Here is a 20,871-nt window from a genome sequence, read left to right on the forward strand (position 1 = left end):
TTTTCGCAAATAAGGGCTTTTAATGAACTGTGATGAAATAATGAATTTATACTCATAAATGCTATTATTTATTCAAATATCTGCATGGATACTTGAATCTTTCTGATTCTAGTTTAAAAGATAATGCATTTCATACACTTCACTAATAATTTTTGAAGGGGACTTAAATTTTAGAAACAAATCTTACCCCAAACCTGTTTTTCCTTTATAACAATTTACAAATATGCATTGATTGCTAGCAGAGGCTTCAGCTCTTGATAATAAAACTTTTCAAAGCATTTTGAAAATACAAATACTAACCTAGCCAAACGTAGTTCAGACACTAGAGGTATTAGTTACAGACAAGTGGTCTCCACGTGCCCACCTGAAAACCTTCACTACTACAATGGTGAGAGTGTCTTACTACAATGGAAGTCTGTTAGGATAAAAAGCATCAATGGGCTGTATTCTACTCTGCAGATTTGTACTCATTTGAAAATATTTACCTAGCCATTAATCTAAAAATGTTTACCTAACCATTAATCTAAACACAGACATACTGTATATTTTTCATTTTAATGAAATGAGAAATATACAGTAACCCTATATTTAACAGAAGAGCCTTAATCTCAAACTTCTCTCTTCCTATTCTATAAAACCATTAAAATGCCCTAGAAAAGCTTTTTTTTTTTTTTTTTTTTTTAAATGTCTAATATATCTCTTACACCTGGGGACAGTACAATAACCCCTTCTTGGATCATGCATGCATCCCAATTTTTGTTGTGGGAAATACAGTTTCTATATATTTTAATGTGATAAAAATGTGTACATTAATTATTCTATGAATATAATTAAAATATAGATTAAAGCACATTCTCTGCATACATACATAATTTTTACAGGGCAAATCTTATCATAAAAACCCTGTAAAGCAGGTGTTATACTTCTTCCTCAACATTAACATCTTAAAGGAAGATTTAATAAATTTTAACATGGGAACTTTTCACTAATACAAAGTTATTTTCCTATTCTATGTTTCTATTTTCATCACTAGAATTTTTTTTTCTAATAGCTACATTAAAATACAGATTTGTTGATATTTCAACACAAGAAATATGCTGTATCTTGTATTATATCTGATGTGCAATATTATCCATAAAGGACTAGTATTTAATGCAAAAAAATAAAAAAAAATGCACATGAGATAGGAATTCATCCTCAAATTATTTTATTCTTCTTCTCACTTAGAAAATTCAATTTTTCTAACTTGAGGATATCTGTGTATTTTGATTTGTGTTAAACATCTGATAATTCATATGACTTAGCATTATTCATAACATATAAGAAGAGTTCTTGACTTTTACAAAGAAAACTTATAAAGAATCTATATGACCAATGCCATCCCTGATTCATTTTTCATCACCCATACTTTCACTGCTGTGGGAATTGCTACTGTCAAAGCTCCCATCCCCATTACCAGAACTGACAGACTGCTGGAGCTTGCCAAATGTGAAACGTGCACTCCTTGATTTCCACATCATCACCTTTCCTGTCTCTTCTCTCTAAGATCTACATATGAATGTTATTTGCCAAGAAAAACCCTACTTCTTATAAAAAACCTTGTGAAGCTGCTTTCTCCATGAATTAGAAGATCTTAAAGATAATCAGGGATGACATTGCCCATGTTATGTATAATGCTAAACAATATAAATCACCTCATGTTCAGCACAAACCAAAATATCTGAAAGTCTATCCTGGCTTTGTTACTCAGTGAATGCTGATATTATGTACTTTGAACCTCAGTTTCCTCCTTTAGAATATTTAATATGTTTAAGGTGAGGTTATCTTCACTCTCTGCCCTGCTCTAAAAATATATGATTCTGAAACCACTATGTAACCCAACAGAATAGAATAATCTGATTATTACATTCAGGTTGGTTTCAGATGCTAGTTATTGGTCTGAATATTTATATTGGGAGTTATCAGAATTCAATGACTTAAAGAGCTTTATAGCTGGGAAAGGACAAGATAACTCAGTTTTTACCTACCTACCATAACATATACATGATATCAAATACATTTAACTAAAGGAAAAGAATGAAAGGCAAATATTGAAGTTTTAAAGAATACCTCAGGTGCCACAAAGTTTGCAGTGTAGCATGGAGTTAAGAGAAGTCCATTTTCTCCTCGAAGTTGTTTTGCAAACCCAAAATCACAGATTCTAATGGAGTCTGCGTTGGCTGATTCATCCATGTATAAAATATTACTGGGTTTAAGATCACGATGAACAACCTTGAACATTAAAAAAAAGCTTTATATTTCTACAGCTAACTAAATATCTGTGGAATAAAACATTGTAAGTTAATATATTTCCAGGAAAAGGAAATGTCTCAATAATAACATTTTGAAAATGATACTTTCTCAAACCATGATGGCCCTGACAACCTGAAGTACACAGACAAAATTATCTCTATCAGACAGATGTGCCAGTTTTTATCAAGCCACCAGTTTTGTTAACCACTTCTAATCTCAAAACTCAATTATCAGTTCCACTTGTAGATATAATGGACTAAGACCCTACTCAATAACCCCTCCCCTTACTATAGTTGTTTTATAGTAAACAACTATAAAACCTGAGTAGAAAAATCAACCACCTTGAAGGTACTGGGGAATGAGCAAAAGGAGACAAGACTCTGGTGGGGAGTACATACTTGGTTGAAGGAGGAAGCTGCATGAGTAGTTTCCCATATCAGTGGCTTTCAGCCTAGAGCTTAGTACAGCCCCTAGGGCACACTGTGGTAGTAAAGACATGAAGAAAAGGCCACTGTCTTTCTGACCTGGAGGACCAGAAAAGAAATGCTGGGAAGCCATGAATGCTGCTTGGAGGAATACAGTAAGGGAAAGAGCCAAAACTGACCCTTGAATCAAAAATGTGTAGAGGAGGCTCAAAGTAATTCATAAAGACAAAAGATATAGACAGAGACCACAGCTGCTGCTCAAAAAGCAGTGTTTTCAGCACAAACCCTGCTAAGAAAATTACCCACAGAAAACAAAACAAAACAAAACAAAACAAAATAATCACTGGAGAAAAGTAACAGAATATAATAAATCTCCATAAGTTAATACACAAATGTGCAGTACACAATCCAAAATTATCTGATATACAAATAACCCCTCCCCCCAAAAAATGGAACACAGTTTCAAGAAAAAAGAAAATCAATTCCATCTCCAATATAAACCATGTTGGACCTAACAGCAAGCATTTTAAAGTGGCTATTATTGTGATATGATAGATGCGCTAGGTAATGCTATGGTGGTAATCATACTGTAGTATATAAATGTCCCAAATCAACATGTATACCTTAAATGTACACAATGTTATATGTCAATTATAGCTCATCAAAATGCCTTTGTCCAAAATTCACAAGACTAAATAAATATAAGAGAAATAAAAAAAAATAAAATAGCTATTATAACTATCTTCAGTGAAGTAAAACAAAATGCTTTCAATGCATGAAAACTCGGCAGAAAAACAGAAACAGTAAGAACCAAATGAAATGCTAGAAATAGAAAATATTCTGAAATTCTCTATGTGATGATTTTCTTTCTGATACACTATCCACTTCATTCAATCTAGTCCTATTTTTAATCAGTAGTTTACTACATTAAAAGGTCTTTCAAGACAAGGATCACGACTAAAACCCATGGTTGAATCTGCAATACCTTTTACAATGTCTGGCATGTAGAAATGCTCAACACATGTCTGTCATTAATTTACTTAATTGATGTATTGTTTAGTTTATAAAATAATAAACAAAAGAAAAGATGTTTATCATTTTCTTCTCAAAAATTCTGGCCATCCTTTATTTTAGAGTGTGTTGATAAAGACAATCAAGGAAGTAAATTATTATAGAACTACTCCTTTAGCATTATACAATTTACATTTCAAAATGCTGAAAATGTACTCTATAAAACCACACTCAAAAATGAGTTCTGGTCCCTGTAGAATTTTCATTATGTCATTTCTGAGTCGTTCATTGTTTTATTGTTTATACGTAAGTGGGTACATATCTACTGCTACAACTATTCAAACTTACATTTTTAAATTATTTGTGACTTTGTTTTCTTGTTTAGCTATATATATAATAAAAGTGACCTTGTTTTGATAACTCAGTTCATTTGCTTTCTTTATGAAGAGATAGGAAGCAAAATAACAGGCCTGCACCTCCACTAGAAATTTCAATATAGTAATACTTCAAATGTTTAGAATCCAAATTTCTTACTGTATTGGGGGAGGGGCTGGTAACAATCAAGATATGCAGTCTTGCCAGAACTTTATATGTTAGGCATAGTATAATTTGAATAATATTCACAACATGTCCTTGGATAACTTTTTTATGTTTCACTTTTAAGTTTGATTAGGTTTAATAATTTAAAAGTCAAGGTTAGATATATTTATATAATTCAAACCACTTTTAAAACTAATATGCTATTAAATTAGGGCTAACAAGTAGAGTGAAGAAAATTAATAAGGTATTAGCCAATTTCCTAATTCTATAACCTTCACTACATTATGAATTTTATTATGCTATTCTGTATAAAAATACATGATAGAAAAAGTAATTCATTTTAGGTGTCATATCCTATATATTATTTTGTGAAGATATAAGCCCCAGAATTAAAAGGTAGAATATAATTACAACTTACTCCTTGACAATGAAGATAGTCAACTGTGTTAGTTATTATAAACAGTACATCTCTAGCTTCCCGTTCTGAAAAACATTTTTGTTTGAGAATACGGTCAAGTAGCTCTCCTCCTTTCATCAAATCCGTAACAAGGTAAACATATCTACCATCATCATAAACCTAAAAAAGAACATATTTTTAAATGATATTATTTATAATTATAATTCTGAAATGTTTTAAATTATATTTACTTTGCTTTTCTAATGACCCTCTAGTGTTAAAAAATATATATTATTCCTTTAGTATTAATATAGTGCAGGCTCTACTGAAGGTTAAACTGGCTAAATGGACTCTTACACCATTCTGTGAGACCATGTTAAACATATAATTATATTAACTTTTGAAGTTTTCTGTTATACTTCATCAAATAATATAAATGGAAAAATAGAACTTTGTGCCTCTCAAATGGCATCTGTCTCATTTTGTTACTATATTATAGGCACTTTCCTTCCTTAATGATAGTAAGCTTCCTTCTGGAAGTAAATATATTATTTGTTTTTTTTTAAAATATCTTCCCCATAGTCTTTTATCTGACTTGGTGTCTTCAATATTTGTTGACTTCAAATACCATATCAAGGAGAATATATTAAAAATATGTACACCCTTTTATTCAGAGCATGTGATATCTACATCTACACATACAAACACATATGTGTAGACATATATCTATCTATCCACACACATACATACACTTACATATATATAAAATACTATTTAAGGATTATAATTCAAAATGCATATTATATTATCTGAAGCAAACTGATCAAGGTGATGGTTTATTTGTCTGCCTTTTCTACAGAGGAAAGAGCATTATTTTCTTTACATAAAAAGTCAGCATTCAGTAACATCTATTAATATGAGTCATATGTTCACTTTAAAAAAAGTAGTCTAATACTATTTCAGCCAAGCAACACTCCACAGTGCTACAGCCAATTGCTGTACAATCAAGAAAGTAAAATATCCTAGAATTTGGCAGATTCCCAATCTCCTGTATCTTCTATACTTGTAGTACTAGAGAATAATAAATGTTGCTGGTGATAATGTTAAGTAGCTAACATCTAGAATACATTCAAGTAATCAGGACACTCTCATTTACCAACCATCATAGTTCCTTTCTGACGTTTTATAAGAAGGGTAGTAGTGTAAAATCATAGGGGGAAAAAGAACTGAAGTGGCAAATTTAAGAGTCTTAAGATTTTGTGGCATGAAAGTAAACATACCATGGACATGAAAAGTTTCAATAAGAAAATAAAGTGCTAAGTCATAACTTCATTAACTTAGCTGATACAGAGATTTTAGATACTTACATCCTTTAAAGTGATAATGTTAGGGTGTTGTCCATAGCGCATCAAAATTTCAATTTCTTCTGAGGGGTCTCTTTTACTTTTGTCAATGATCTAAGAAATAAGACAAGAAAAATCTCAGAGGAAAAATATTTTATTTGTCTAAAAATGAACGACATAATTTCAATTTGGTTATATTTTCAAGCAAATAATAAAACTCAAGAGTAATGTGTGTCTCACATTATTTTAATATTTAAAATTTTCCTATAACTGAAACAATAAAAAGCAGAGCACTTTCTTCAACATTATATTCCATCTAACTAAAATTATACTGATAATTTGATCCAAATGTGACAGTAATTGTCACAATTGCTCAATCTTAATATACATTAAAATAAAATTATTCAAAAGCAAGACATTCATGAAACACACTGTTCCTCCAAAATAAAGTCTTTTTTTTATTGAACAAAATAAAGTCTTGGAAAGAAATTCAAAATGAAAATATTAAGTCTTAAGAGGTTTTCCTCATCATTTTATCTTTGCTTTCTCCACTTGCTCCACTGAAAAACTATCGGTCAGTTAACCTGCAATTTAACTTACACATATAAAACAAACAACAAAAAAGTTAGCCTCAGAGACAATACCTTCACTGCAAATTCCATGTTGGTAGCAGTATATATGCATCGTTTGCAAACAGAATAGGAGCCAACACCAATATCCTCTTTCAATTCATATGCTTCACCAAATTGTGCAGCATTTCCATTTATCTGTTTGTGTTAAAAAGTAAAATACAAAAGAAAATGATATGGTTTCACATTTTTATCTTCTCTCCTAAGTATACATTCTTCTTAAATCTTTTAAAATCAAGAATAATTCTAGAGAAGTTTTATCAGTATTTATAAATGGTTTACACAGATTCTGAACTGATCCTAAATTGTAGACTTTCTAGATCCCCAAAGCCAATACAATAATTAAATCAACTAGCTAATACACCACCCATTACATTTTCTTGCCAAAAGAGATCACATAAATACATAAATATAATTAAAGGTTATTACTGTCTGTTTTTTTCCAAAACATATGGAGACATCTTTAATTCATTATACAGAGATAAATGAAGCAGTTAAAATCATTTAACAATCACTGTAAATCCATTAGCAATAACTGAAAGAAATAATTATCCCTAATCTGAATAATCTAAGTGGAATTTACCTGAACAATTGGTAATACATTTGCACTTGTTATCGGAGTGATTTTATATTCTTCTGCAATAGAAGTTGCAACAAAGCTGAATCCTTTGAAGAGTTGATGAGCATTAGCACTAGCTGGCAAACCAGGAGAATCTAATGTCCAAATAATTATGTTTAATTAGAACTACACAGAATTTTATGATATGAAATGTCAACATTTCTTTGAATATAAAGGAAACCATTAAATGTTATCATCAGACATACTATATTAGGTATTTGATTTATTTTATATTATCTGTTTCCCCATACTATTATGCAAGCTCCATGTAGATTATAATTTTTATCTGCTCTGTTCACTTCTGCACCGTCACTGCTTAGTACATAGTAGGTATTCAATATTTGTTGAATGAATGTATGAAACAGATGCCAATAAAAGTAAACCTCATTAAATTCTAAACTATAAGAGTCAGAGTGATATATCTCATATCTTACCTCTTACTCCCATCCTCTAATGCATTAGCATGCCAAAAAACTTTTAAAGTAAGAAAAAAGGAAAATGTTCACCCTTTGCTCTAGTCTCTGCTTCCCTAGTAAATATTTCCCGTGTAAAGCCTCTACTTGAAAAGTGTCCAAGCAGTGCTGTATATAGGATCCACACTTACACACCCTCTGCAAACTTACAATTCTTTTAGTTTTTACCTAAGAATCTAGTTTACTTTTTTAACCATCTAACAGAATAAAAGCCCAGATGTTACACATAAACATGCATTACCTTTAGGTGTTTTTGCAGTAAATTCAGGATCAAAACAAAAAGTATCATCTGGTTTTCCAGAAGCCGGTTTGAAAGGAGGCTGAACTTCTCTCTTATATAATTTCTAGAAGAAATAACAGAATAACACAGAAACGTATTAATACTTGAAAAATTATTAAAGCAGAACATGATATTCACAGTCCTTAACAGAAGACTCACAATTTCATAAATGAAATTTCAAAAGGCTTCAGATACCTGTTAACCAAATTCTAAATTCTAACCTGTTAACCAAATTCTGTGTATCATCTAAACTTGAGAGATAATGTACAGAACCAAATGAGACCAAGAAACACAGCAGCAATGCCACAGGTCGCATTCACGAGGAATAATTCTGTTCAGTTTTGGATTTCAAAAACTGACTTGAATTCTCACTGGTAAAATAACCATACAGAACATATCACAATGTTACCATGCAGAAATAACTAATAACATTCTAGGATATCAAAATTATTAATTAGTCTATCTCCAAGAAATATGTATTATACCTATTTTGTTTTCACATAAAAATATGCATTAGATGCACTGTTTAGAGCTCTTTTTATGGAATTCAAAAATTTAAACTTGTCTAACAATCTAACTTCCTAAAATTTATGTTTTTGAAAGACATATAAAATATCTTACAACATAACTGTTTTTTGGAAATCTACTTTTTTAAAAGCTCACAGTGAGGGAAAATTAATAGAGGATTACTTTAAAGTAATTTTCATTTATTTAAATATGTACACATTCTACTCTTTTATTATTTAAGAGGAATAAACAAACTGTTTAGATATAAAATAATGGAAAAATAATTTCTAGTTTTTTTCTAGTTAAAGAAAAAGGAAGAGCAGAGAAGCATTAGAAAAAAAAAAATGACAAGGGAATGCAAGGACACCGAAAGAGGGATGCACACAGATATGACAAAGGGCAGACTCCCATGCAGTATGTTCACTGTGTGGCCTTACAGGTTATTAATACTATTAATGTGTTGCAGTTTTACAACTATAAACAATAAATCAAATGCTAACTTCTGAAACCTGTTCTACAAGCCAGAAGAAATAATAATTTGGTCAGTGAATAGTGGCTCTCTACCTCTGCCTTAGAAATCAAAAGAGACACTTTTTCTTTTGGGATAATTTTCAATACCAGTGCCAGAACTAAATAATCAAAAAAACTTACCTATGATGATTAATAGTACATAAAATACATAAAGCTGTGTTGTAAACAACAAGAAAAAGTGAGATTTTCTAAGAAAAGCTCATTAGTCTGGGAGTTGCAACTTAAAAAAAAAACTAATACATGACTTTGCAGAACTTCACAATGTTTCTGTTTTCATGTTCTCTCAAAATTTAGTAAAATACCTATATACAAAGATTTTCACTTCTTAACAAATTTAATTTGTTCTAATACATGACAAAGAACCATTTGAAATTAAGTAACATCTTAGATTCTTTAGAATTCATTTTTCTATAAGAATCTGTCCGATGATTCATCCCCCTTCTCCTTTCTCTTCTTTCCCCCACATTCCCCAACCTAGAATAGGGGAGAATATTAACCATATTTAACAGGTAAGACAAATTAGCAACAAATTTTACTACATATCATCCACACATCTACTGGTTCAAGGTAATTGCATGAAATGCTACACCTGTAAATAAAATCTCATACTAAACATAAAACAAATGGATTAAGTTTATGAGCAAAGTCCATATATTACCATTTACTCTTGAGATTTTGCTTTATTAAAGGTACTCAGTAACGAACTTTCTACTGAACTTACATTCCAGTCAATATTTGCAAAAAAAAGGTGTCTTTTGATTTCATCAACTCCTTCTGAACCTATAAAAATGGAAAGAATGTTTTTACCAGTCTGATTTTTTTTAATCTGCTTACCTGGCTTCCAGGCTATTATCTAAATAGGAGTACACACATTTCATAGATTCCCTGAAGTGAAAAGTTTACAATTTCTTATCTGATGTTTTATTAATTGGCCCTCTGAATTTAATGTAATAAAAAAAAGCTGACGTTCATGCTGAAGCACATAGGGTATCATGAAATACTAAAATGCCTTCTGAATCAAATAAAAATCATGTCTAACATAGCATTAAAATTTAAGCAATTTTCTTTTTTTTTTCTTTTTTTTTTTTTTTTTTGCGGTACATGGACCTCTCACTGTTGTGATCTCTCCCGTTGTGGAGCACAGGCTCCAGACGCGCAGGCTCAGTGGCCATGGCTCAAGGGCCCAGCCACTCCGTGGCATGTGGGACCTTCTTGGACCGGGGCATGAACCCGTGTCCCCTGCATCAGCAGGGGGACTCTCAACCACTGTGCCACCAGGGAAGTCCCTTCATTTTCTTCATAATTCAATGTATGATCTCATATCTATAGGCCAAATTAAAAATGCAATGAATAAAGTGACATCGAAATTTTAACACATGGACATAAACAGGATAATACGATCACATTTGGATCCAGGGAAAGGTTACTAGAAAGTAGCCAAATAATGAGCAGTTATGGAAACATAACATTTATCTTGATGAATATTGGAAGGGACCAAATAATTATCTTCAAATATCTAAAAGGATTACCTATAGAAGGGAGAATTCTGTGAATTATGTCAAAAGAGACATTCATATGATATAATGATATATATTAGAAATAATTTCTGAATAACTAGACCACTCCATTTTTAATGATGGATATAACAGAGTTTCCTGGAATTTTTGCATACATAAAACATAGAATTCTACGTATAAACACATAGCAGCAGTAAATGAACTTAGGCCAGAAAACATAAAGTTATAATTATCCTCCCAAAGCATGTAGTATATTGTTATAAAAGCTAAGAAAATAAACAATACCCAATCTATTTGCTGGATTCCGTTTGAATAACATCCTTAGAAGACTTTGTGCTTCAGCACTAAGAAACTGAGGCATTCCAAGTTTTGCTCTGGAAAAGAGGATTTCAGAAAATTTAATTTAAATCTAACCATACTTCTAAATTGATAAATCTCAAAAATAATTTTAAAGAATGCTTTCACAATGGCAAATAATGTCCCCTATATGGTGGAAGGGAATGAGACAGTGTGAAAAATGTTCTTTTGTGTCAAATGAAAACCATAACAAGTTTCTCAAAACTGAAAGCAAGGAATTTTTCCCAAAAGAAAAAAAAAATGTTTACACTTACTTTAATATCATATTCATGGTCTCATTTCTGTCTTTACCTTGAAATGGCAGAGTACCAGTAAGCATTTCAAACTAAAACAAACAAAAAATACCACGAGTCAACTTAGTACAACTTAGAATTTACAATAAAATTCTTCAGGAAAAAAATCAGACTTGTAATACATGATCTTCAAATCATGCAGGATCTACATGACAGTAGGCCAAAACAGGACCAGAAAACTAGGTTGCTTAAGGAAATACACCTCTGGTACCCCACAGTATATGGGCCAAATGAGAGGTGATTTGTAGCAAATGTAACCAACCATGTTTTCAATCATAAATTACCCAAACCAAAGTAATGTGGAAATAGACACAAGGCATTTTCTTTTAAAACAAAGATAAGCTTTTAAAACAAACATTTAACAATGAAAGGAAAGCAAAAATAAGTACTGAGCCAGTTCAAATTCATATATGCTCAAGAAAGATAATCATTGTCATTCCCTTTGCTCTCCTTGAAAAAAAAAAAAAAAGAAACCAAACAAGAAGCTATACACACAGATACACACACCACACACTGATATATGTATTTTAATTTGAGACAGTTGTACACAGAATAATGAAAACTTTTTCTCTAAGAGAGTTAATTGAAATGCGGATAACTAGAACATTAAATAATCGTATTTAAAAGAAAAAGTAGATCTGAAAATGAAGACCATTATAGCTCACTAGAGAGAAACGTTTTTTATATCCCTAATATTTAAATCTTAAGCTTAGATTCAATAATGGCTTTGTCCTCAGTCCTCTGTTCATTTATTTGAACTTACAACCTTAGTTAGCTTATACATTCAACTCTCTCCTGATGACTGATGACTCTCAAATTGATTCCAGTTTCAATCTTTCTCAATCCCCAGTTTTCCTTTCCAAATCTAAAGTAATGGTTCTCAACTGGAGCCTGAAGAGATAGGGGTAGGAGTCATAGAAAGGGAATGAAGACAAAGGGAAGTATGGTGTATGGGGATCATCCCTCTCAAGCTCCAGTCCCCTGCCCCCAAAACCTAAAGTAATGGTTCTCTCCTGGGGACTGGAGTATTAAGAGGTAGAAAGGCAAGAACAAAAAGAAAAAGAGAAGGATAGTACATTGGAATCACACCTTCCCCTCAAATAAACTATATGCTGGCTGGCAGAGTAGTTTTTTGTTGTTGCTGTTGTTGTTGTTTTTTAAGGTCTTCAGATGATTCTGATGCTCTCTCCACTGCCCTCTCCTAATTCATTACTATCAAGGGGTTAAACACTAACCCACAGTAACCTATGCAACGTGTTAAAAATAAACTATTTCCCCACTTTCAAAATCAGCTGTCCTTCCCAGCTATCTATTTTCTATTGAACTACCTTTCTTTTGATCCCCTGAAGTTTTAGAGGTATCTCTATCTTTGACCCTTCCCCTCTGCTTCATCTATGGCATTTAATCTGTTACTAAGGTCAGCCACTTCTTACCTTGAAATGTCTTTAAGATTTCCTTTTTTTTTTCATTCTGTTATCTTACAAATGTCTTCTAAGGAGAAATTCTTGGTCTCCCTACTTTTACTTTCCTCCATTTGCAATCCATTTATATAATGCTACCAAGGCTAATTTTCCTAAAATACATTTTTTCTCTAATTACCATCGTGTTCAAGAATCTACAAAAGTTTCCTACCACCCAGAGAATTGCGTGCAAATCCTTATAGGCTTATAGCCTCATTTCCTCCACCTTCACCCTCATTCTCCACTACTACTCTAGTCAAACTGGTTCTCCAGGTCTTTCCTAATACTATCACAATACTATTCTTCTTGACACACAGCTATTTGAAATTTACCATCCTTTAGGGCTTAATTTAATTCTATCTCCTCCACTTTTCTTACATCAACTTATATGAATTCTTGCCTGAACTCCTAAGGTATTTCCAGGCAGTTTATTTAGCTATTCCATTTGTTTCCCCAACAAGATAGCATGCTTTCTTAGGTCATGGAAAATGCCAAATATTGTACTTCTAGTCTGTTCCCACCCTGCTGCCCTTACCAAATCCCAGGCTTATAATAGCCACTTAATATATTGATACATCATACGGTAATTCAGTGATAAATAGGCAAAAATGGATTATCAGGCTTCTAAAGAAAACTGTATCTGATTCAATAGCTATTCATTTATCACCCTACTTAATACTACAAATTCTATGCTTAATCTTATACCAAATCAGTCAGTCCATATGCTCATTATGCTAGATACTGTGGGAGATTATAAGTAGTAGAAGACAGGATTGCTCTCCTTAAGAGGTTTACAATCTTTCTAGGGACATGCTTGAAAAAATGTGACAATAAGATAATATACCATAAGGTGCTAAATTCTGTGATACCTAGTTAAAATACCATGTAACTACTAAACACAGTATTCTGAAATATAAAATATGGTAGGCCTTTATCTAAGTTTTAAATTTGAATAACTTATAAAAGAATGCTGCCATTTACCTTTTAATCTAGCAACTAAAAGAAATCAGAACACCAAAACCCTAATTTTTATTGTATAACAGCTAGCCAATCAAGTTTTTTAACAGTCATGAACTTGAGAACCCTATTCTCACCTAACACATCCCAACACTCAGATTAAAATTCTAAACAATACTAATTGTATATTGGCATAATTAAAAAAAAACACTACTTACCATAAGTACACCATATGACCACCAATCAGCACTCTGGGAATGACCTCTTCTATTTACTACTTCAGGAGCCATATACTCCACTGTACCACAAAATGAGTAAGCCTTCTTTTCCTGATCTACTGATTCCTTGCTGAGTCCAAAATCTATAATAACAATATTACACAAAAACATATCTGAAGATCTTCAGAAAATAGAAAATACGAAAAGAAACTAAACTATGAATTAAACCTACTCATGATGGCCTACAATTACCATTAAGAAAGCTCCTTACCATTAAGAGACCAGTAATAGAAAGCAACCTGTATTTTATAATACTCTTTTGGAGCATTTAAAATTGCTCAGTTAAACCTCATCCTCAAAATACATGTTTTCATGTCTATACAGGAATATGATTCAACAATTTTGAAAGGTCAACAATTTTGAAAGGACAACAATTAAATCAACACTGTCATAGTGATCTAATTTTTAAAACAAACTAAGACAAAAAAGATAGTAATTTGCACCTTTTAAAATATTAAAAAAGCAAGTTTTGCTTTGGTTTTGGTGAACTTCCATTTGTTTATGGTCTTCAAAGAGCTAAAGGTACTGATATATAAAAATCAATCTTATTTCTATATACTAGCAATAAAAAATTGAAAGGTGAAATTTTAAAAGTACTATTTATAACACCACCAAAAATCCCTAATGAAATCCACAGGTATAAATATACAAAGTATGTATATACAAGACCTGCATGTTGAAAACTATAAACATCAATGAAAGGAATCAGAGTAGATCTAAGTAAATGGAGAGAGATACTGGTCATGATTTGGAAGATTCAATGTTGTAAAAGGTGTCAATTCTCCCTAAACTGATCTACAGAGTCAATGAAACATTAATAAAAATCTCAGCAAGATTTCTTCTGTAAAAATCAACAAGCTGAATTTAAAATTTATATAAAAAGACAAAGGAAATAGAATAGCCAAAACAATTTTGAATAAAAAAGGAAAATTCAAGGACTCACACTACCTGACTGCAATACTTACTATAAAGCTATAGTAATCAAGACAGTGTTGTACTGAAGAAAGGCTACACACACACATACATATATGAATGCAACAAAACAGTGTCCAAGAATAGACTGACATATATAGTCGGCTCTGCTATGCTTGTTTTAAAACTGCAAATTTGTTCCAATGCAATTGATACCTAACTCTTACCTTTCAGAGATTTATACCACTCCACAAACGTCCTTTGCTGTACTATTTCTGTCAAAACTGACATTTAACACTAGAGTTTTCTTGGCGAATATAACATGAATTTCAAATTTCAGCTTGGTTTATGTGCAATTTTGCCCACAGAAATAATAGGTGAAACACTAGAAAACTGCACCTAGTTGAACTGAGCCAAGCAGAAACACATACATGCACACACCTCAAATATCTACCAGCTATTTCAGCATATCGTGTGTGTTACAAGCTACTTCTGTTCACCAGTAGTATTAGAACTCCCAATTCCGGATAATTTACCTCCCACTACTTCACAATAACTTACAAACTGCAACCTTTCTGATGCCGATTGTACAAGCAAATTTCAGGATTTTGTCAAGGTAAGGTATCATATTTATTGTAGTATTTATCTATTCTTAATCAGGTAGAACATATAAAACAATGCCATGATTTTTAACAGCTTCCTATCTTTCTTTAATGTGTCACGGGTTATATATTTTAGTGTTAAACCACTAACTCCATTTTCTCCATAAGTCATATTTTTACTATGCAATTATGCATAGTACAGTGATTTTTAAGATCATATGTTTTGCATTATAACAGAACTGGCTTTATATAGCCAACTGATTTCTGACAAAGATGTAAAAGCAATTCCATGGAGAAAAGGTCAGTCTTTTCAACAAATGGTGCCAGAATAATAGAATATTGATATACAAAAATCCGTCCTCATACCATACCTCATAAACATTAATTCAAAATGAATCATAGAACTAAGTGTAAAATCTGAAACTGCAAACTTTCCAAAAGAAATATAGGAGAAAATCTTTGTGAGCTTGGGTGAGGCAAGGATTTCTTAGATACAACATCAAAAGTATAATCCAGGGCTTTCCTGGTGGTGCAATGGTTAAGAATCCCCCTGTCAATGCAGGGGACATGAGTTTGAGCCCTGGTCTGGTAAGATCCCACATGCCGCGGAGCAACTAAGCCTGTGAACCACAACTACAGAGCCTGCGCTCTAGAACCCGTGAACCACAACTACTGAAGCCCACATGCTACAACTACTGAAGCCCGTGCGCCTAGAGCCCATGCTCTGCAACAAGAGTAGCCACTGCAGTGGAAGTCCATGCACTGCAACGAAGAGTAGCCCCCACTTGCCACAACTAGAGAAAGCCCACATGCAGCAACAAAGACCGAATGCAGACAAAAATAAATAAATAAAATATATATATATATATATATATATTTTTTTTTTAAGTATAATCCATAAAATAAAAAAAGTTGATAACTGGATTTTATCAAAGTCAAAAAGTGCTCTTCAAAATATACTGTTCAGAAAATTAAAAAGAAGCTACAGACTGGGAAAAATATTTGAAAATCACATATCAGATAAAGGACTTGTATTCAGAGTATATTTTTAAAAACTCAAATTCAGTAATAAGAAAACAAACAATTCAATTTTTTTAATGGATAAAAAACCTGAACAGACACTTCTCCAAAAAATACATGAAAAGATGCTCAATGTCATCATTTGTTAGGGAAATGCAAAATAAAATCACAGCGAGATACTACTCTATGCCATTAACTAGAGCTAAAATTAAAAAAAAATACTGACAATACCAAGTAATGGCATGGATGCAGAGCAACTGGAACTCTCATACATCACTGATGGGTATGCAAAATGGTAAAAGCACTTTGGAAAACAGTTTGGAGGTTTCTCATTAAGTTAAACACACACTTCCCATATGATCAACCAATCCCACCACTTTGGTATTTACTGATGTGAAATAAAAATTTATGTTCACATAAAACCTGTACAAAAATATTTCTAGTTGCTTTATTTGTCACTGTCAAAAACAGGAAACAACCCAAATGTCCTTTAATTGGGGATTGGATAAACAAACCATGTTACCACCATAAAATGGAATACTACTCAGCAATAAAAAAAGAAATTACTGATACACACAACAATATAGATGAATCTCAAATGCACTATACTAAATAAATAAAGCCAGATTCAAAATACTATATACTGTCTTCCTATTTATATTATTTTGTGGAAAAGGCAAAACTATAGGGCCAGAAAGCAGATTGGTGGTTTTCAAGGGGTAAAGGGAGAATTGACTTATAATGGGGAAATTCTGGGGGGTGAGGGACCTTTTTTATATCTTGATGCTGACTGTATGCATTTGTCAAAGTTTGCAGAACTATACACAAAAAAGTAACTTAAAAAATAAACTTTTGTATTTTGAGGCAACTGCAGACTCACACGCAATTATGTGAAATACTACAGAGATCCTATTTACCCTTTAGCCAGTCTCCCCCATGGTATTATCTTACAAAGCTATATTACAACATCACAACCACAATAATGACAATGATGCAGTCAAGATACAAATTAGTTCCATTATCACGAGAATCTGAACAATGAGTTTTACTCTATGTAAATTATACCTTAATTCTATAAATGAAACAATTATAAGCCTTATACTTCTCTTTTAAAATAAAATACAATATTAATACTTAATTTTAGGGCCCCTTGAAACTGATTTTCTAACCATACTCAATATTTTCATTTTAAAATTACTTATTCTTGTATAATAACTGAAGGCATTGATTTTCAACATAATTTTAAAAATTCTTTTCAATGTACTATGCTCTTTCTCCACATTCTAAGGCTTTTAAACTCTGCAATTCCATTTCAAAATTAAATTTAATGAAGCCTAGTCTCTGAGGTCAGTTCAGCTGAATATAACAACATACCTTGTAGAGAAGAACACTGGCTTCTTTGGCCATTCCACAGAGAAGGAAGAAGGGAAGAGAATTTTCTTATCCTCTGTTACCTTTCAGAGATTTACACCACTCCATAAAGGTCCTTTGCTGTACTATTTCTGACAAAACTGACATTTAACACTAGAATTTGCTCAGCAATCAACTGACAAAAATTGTTACAATAATAAGAGTTAGTTACAAGATTAAATAAGACATATGTTAATCAGTGGTTTTTCCAAACCACTAATTTGAAAAGAAAATGTAGAAATCAGCTATATAAAGGGTTTTTGGTGGGGGAGTGAGATATACCTTTGTTTCCTTAAATGACTCTTTTAAAGACTCTAAATTTTAAAAGCATGTCCAAAACACAACACTTTTATGAGTATCTACTACATGTAAAAGTAATTCCAGTGACTAATTTTCAGAGAGCCATAAAAATTACTTAAAACTATTTTCTTATGTATACATTTTTTCTTAAATATTCAGCTCAAGTACTGTGTGATTTAATTTCTGACACTGTATATTTTATCTTCCCTCTCTTTATAAAAATTACTTCTGAATTATGTCCCTCAGAAGTGATTCTGGCAACTCCAGATTCCCTTTCCCACCCAGGTTTGTGATACTCTTACACCCATCCTTGTCCAAATGCCCTGACCCTCCACATCAATAGCACCCTCTCCTCACACTATATTCCCAGTTCTGGCCTCTCCTGCCTTTTCATTTACAGGACTGTGTTGTTAATTGAGTTAATGTCTCAGAGAAATTAGATCCTTTGCCTAAAATGAGAACCTGAAGGGCTCACAGGAAGTACTACACGTGACTCAGCACATTTACCAGACTGGCCAAAGCATGCAAACTTGAACAAGGAAAACTGAATTCAGGAAGAGACAGCTGTGGAACCTTCCTGTCTGCTTCTAAGAAGATGCCAACGTGACCTGTGCTTCCTCTACAAATTCCACAGGCTGTGATAGAAATGAATAACATAGTTCACCAAATAAACCAAAAGAATAACCTTAGTTCATCGAGCAAATAGTACTCGATGATAGTATTCAAAATGGAAGGAAGGAGATAGGAAGAGAAGGAGGGAAAAAAGGAAGGGAAGGAAGGAGGAAAAAGGCATAGCAGGTAAGAAAGGAAGAAAAAGAAAAAGAAAGGAAGAATAAAAAGAAAAATAAATTGAAGAATGAAAAAAAATGAAATGTCTTAAAACACTTGCTATGAATGGTCACACTTTAACCAATCTTACTGGAATGTTGTGAGGTTAAATCCATAAATTTATTATTCATTACAAGACTTTGAATTCTGTTATAATCATGAAACTGTAAATTATCTAATATTTATCATTGTGTACTTTAAAGAAATATTGGTGTCACTTTAAAGGAAAATAGATTAAATTGTTTAAAAATATATATAAATCACAGTTTCTTCCTGTCACAAGCCTTGTGTACCTTGTTTATAAATTAACATTGATTCTAACTACTCTTTACTCCTCATCCAGTTTAAGCCCAAAAGGTGTAAAAGCAGAATTCATATTATAAGGCTAAATATAAAACAAGTTGACATCATTATTCACCCAATTAACCTTAACGTAGAAGAGAGATATAGGTAGAATTTATTCTACTTTTTCCCCACCCATGACAAAACAGGCATAACTTATTAAGAAAAATGAAAAGAATTAAACTCTAATTAGCTTTGCAACTAAAGATTGATTGTTGTAAAATAAAAATTATGTATTATATAAAATTTCAAAACTCTAATCTTCTCTTCATATTTCTCTTGCTTGTCCTCTTTGAATCTCTTTAAATCTGCTTTGCTTCTTTCATATATTAGAAAGAGGATCAGGCTATGAATCAAAAAATATTTACTAAACTTTACTTGAACTTTGTCACATTTACTTGAGCTTTCAAGTTAACAACTTCATATTTTATTTTTACATTGAAGTAGTATACTTAGGAATTTAAAGCAACTTACCTTTAAAATGTACTGGTCCAAAATTCTCTGTAAAGACCACATCTTCATTTAATCTCTGTTTTAACATTCTGATAATTAAATACAGAATTTACTATCTATATTAAACATAAATAACCTTTTGAGATTGGCTCACTCAACACAATGCCCTTGAGTCCATCCAAGTTGCTGCATATATCAAGAGTTATTTCCTTTTTATTGCTGGGTAGTATTCCATTGCATAGATGTATCACAGTTTGTTTATCCATTCACTCTCTGAAGGACATTTGGGACATTTCCAGCCTTGGGCTATTACAAGCAGAGCTGCTATGAAAATTCATGTTTAGGTATTTTGTGTGCATGTAAGTATTTATTTCTCTAGGATAAATGTCCAGGTATGTGACTACTGTACAGTTCAATTATATCATATTCTTAAAATAACAAACCTAGAGATATAGAACAGATAAGTGGTTGCCAGGACTTAGGGAAGGTGGGAAGGGTGACTATAAATGGGCAACACAGGAGAGTTCTTTTGTGGTTGTAGATCAGTTTTGCTTATTGATTGTGGTGATGGTATTTGACTCTACATATGTGAATAAAATGTCATGGAAATATACACAAAGACAAACAAAAAAATGAATAAGTGCAAAAACTGGTGAAATCCAAGTAAAGTATATAGTCTAGTTAGTTGTAACTGTACCTATCAATTTCCTGGGTTTGATAATGCACTGTAATTTTGTAAAATGTCACCATTGGGGAAATCTGGGTGATGGTGCACAGGACCTCTTGGTACTATTTTTGCAACTTATTGTGAGTCTATAATTATTTGAAAATTAAAGGGCTTTTATAATGGTATAATAAGGATATTTTATGCATAAGAGTCCTGTGAAAATTAGCAGTGTTTCACATACAGTAAACACTCAACATTCAAAATAAAGTAAAATAAAATGTGTTTTTACAAAAGAAAGAATAAAATGAACCTCTTATTATGAAACACTTGGTTCAGAAATTTATAATTCACTATATTTCAAATGTGATAACTACTTATGATAAATCTTTCAGCCTAGACTGAAATAAAAATGATGTGATTTTACCTAG

The 20,871-nt window shown here is 32.0% G+C and overlaps 1 protein-coding gene across 3 annotated transcripts in view; it reads right to left on the reverse strand.

Moving 5' to 3' along the window:
- The window catches only part of RPS6KA6 (ribosomal protein S6 kinase A6), a gene marked incomplete at both ends in the record, with an annotated part of 175,961 nt that overhangs the window by 47,050 nt on the left and 108,040 nt on the right, over positions 1-20,871 (reverse strand). For all 3 annotated transcript variants that reach the window (XM_082610162.1, XM_082610160.1, XM_082610161.1), the window contains 10 exons: positions 2,110-2,271; positions 4,687-4,845; positions 6,033-6,122; positions 6,653-6,775; positions 7,221-7,351; positions 7,971-8,073; positions 9,769-9,827; positions 10,850-10,938; positions 11,176-11,246; positions 13,850-13,992. In XM_082610162.1, coding sequence (XP_082466288.1) covers positions 2,110-2,271; positions 4,687-4,845; positions 6,033-6,122; positions 6,653-6,775; positions 7,221-7,351; positions 7,971-8,073; positions 9,769-9,827; positions 10,850-10,938; positions 11,176-11,246; positions 13,850-13,992 — 1,130 coding nt within the window. The remainder of the gene's footprint in view (positions 1-2,109; positions 2,272-4,686; positions 4,846-6,032; positions 6,123-6,652; positions 6,776-7,220; positions 7,352-7,970; positions 8,074-9,768; positions 9,828-10,849; positions 10,939-11,175; positions 11,247-13,849; positions 13,993-20,871) is intronic.

Source organism: Mesoplodon mirus (assembly GCF_964341445.2).
Source record: "Mesoplodon mirus genome assembly, chromosome: X".
NCBI classification, from domain to species: domain Eukaryota; kingdom Metazoa; phylum Chordata; class Mammalia; order Artiodactyla; family Ziphiidae; genus Mesoplodon; species Mesoplodon mirus.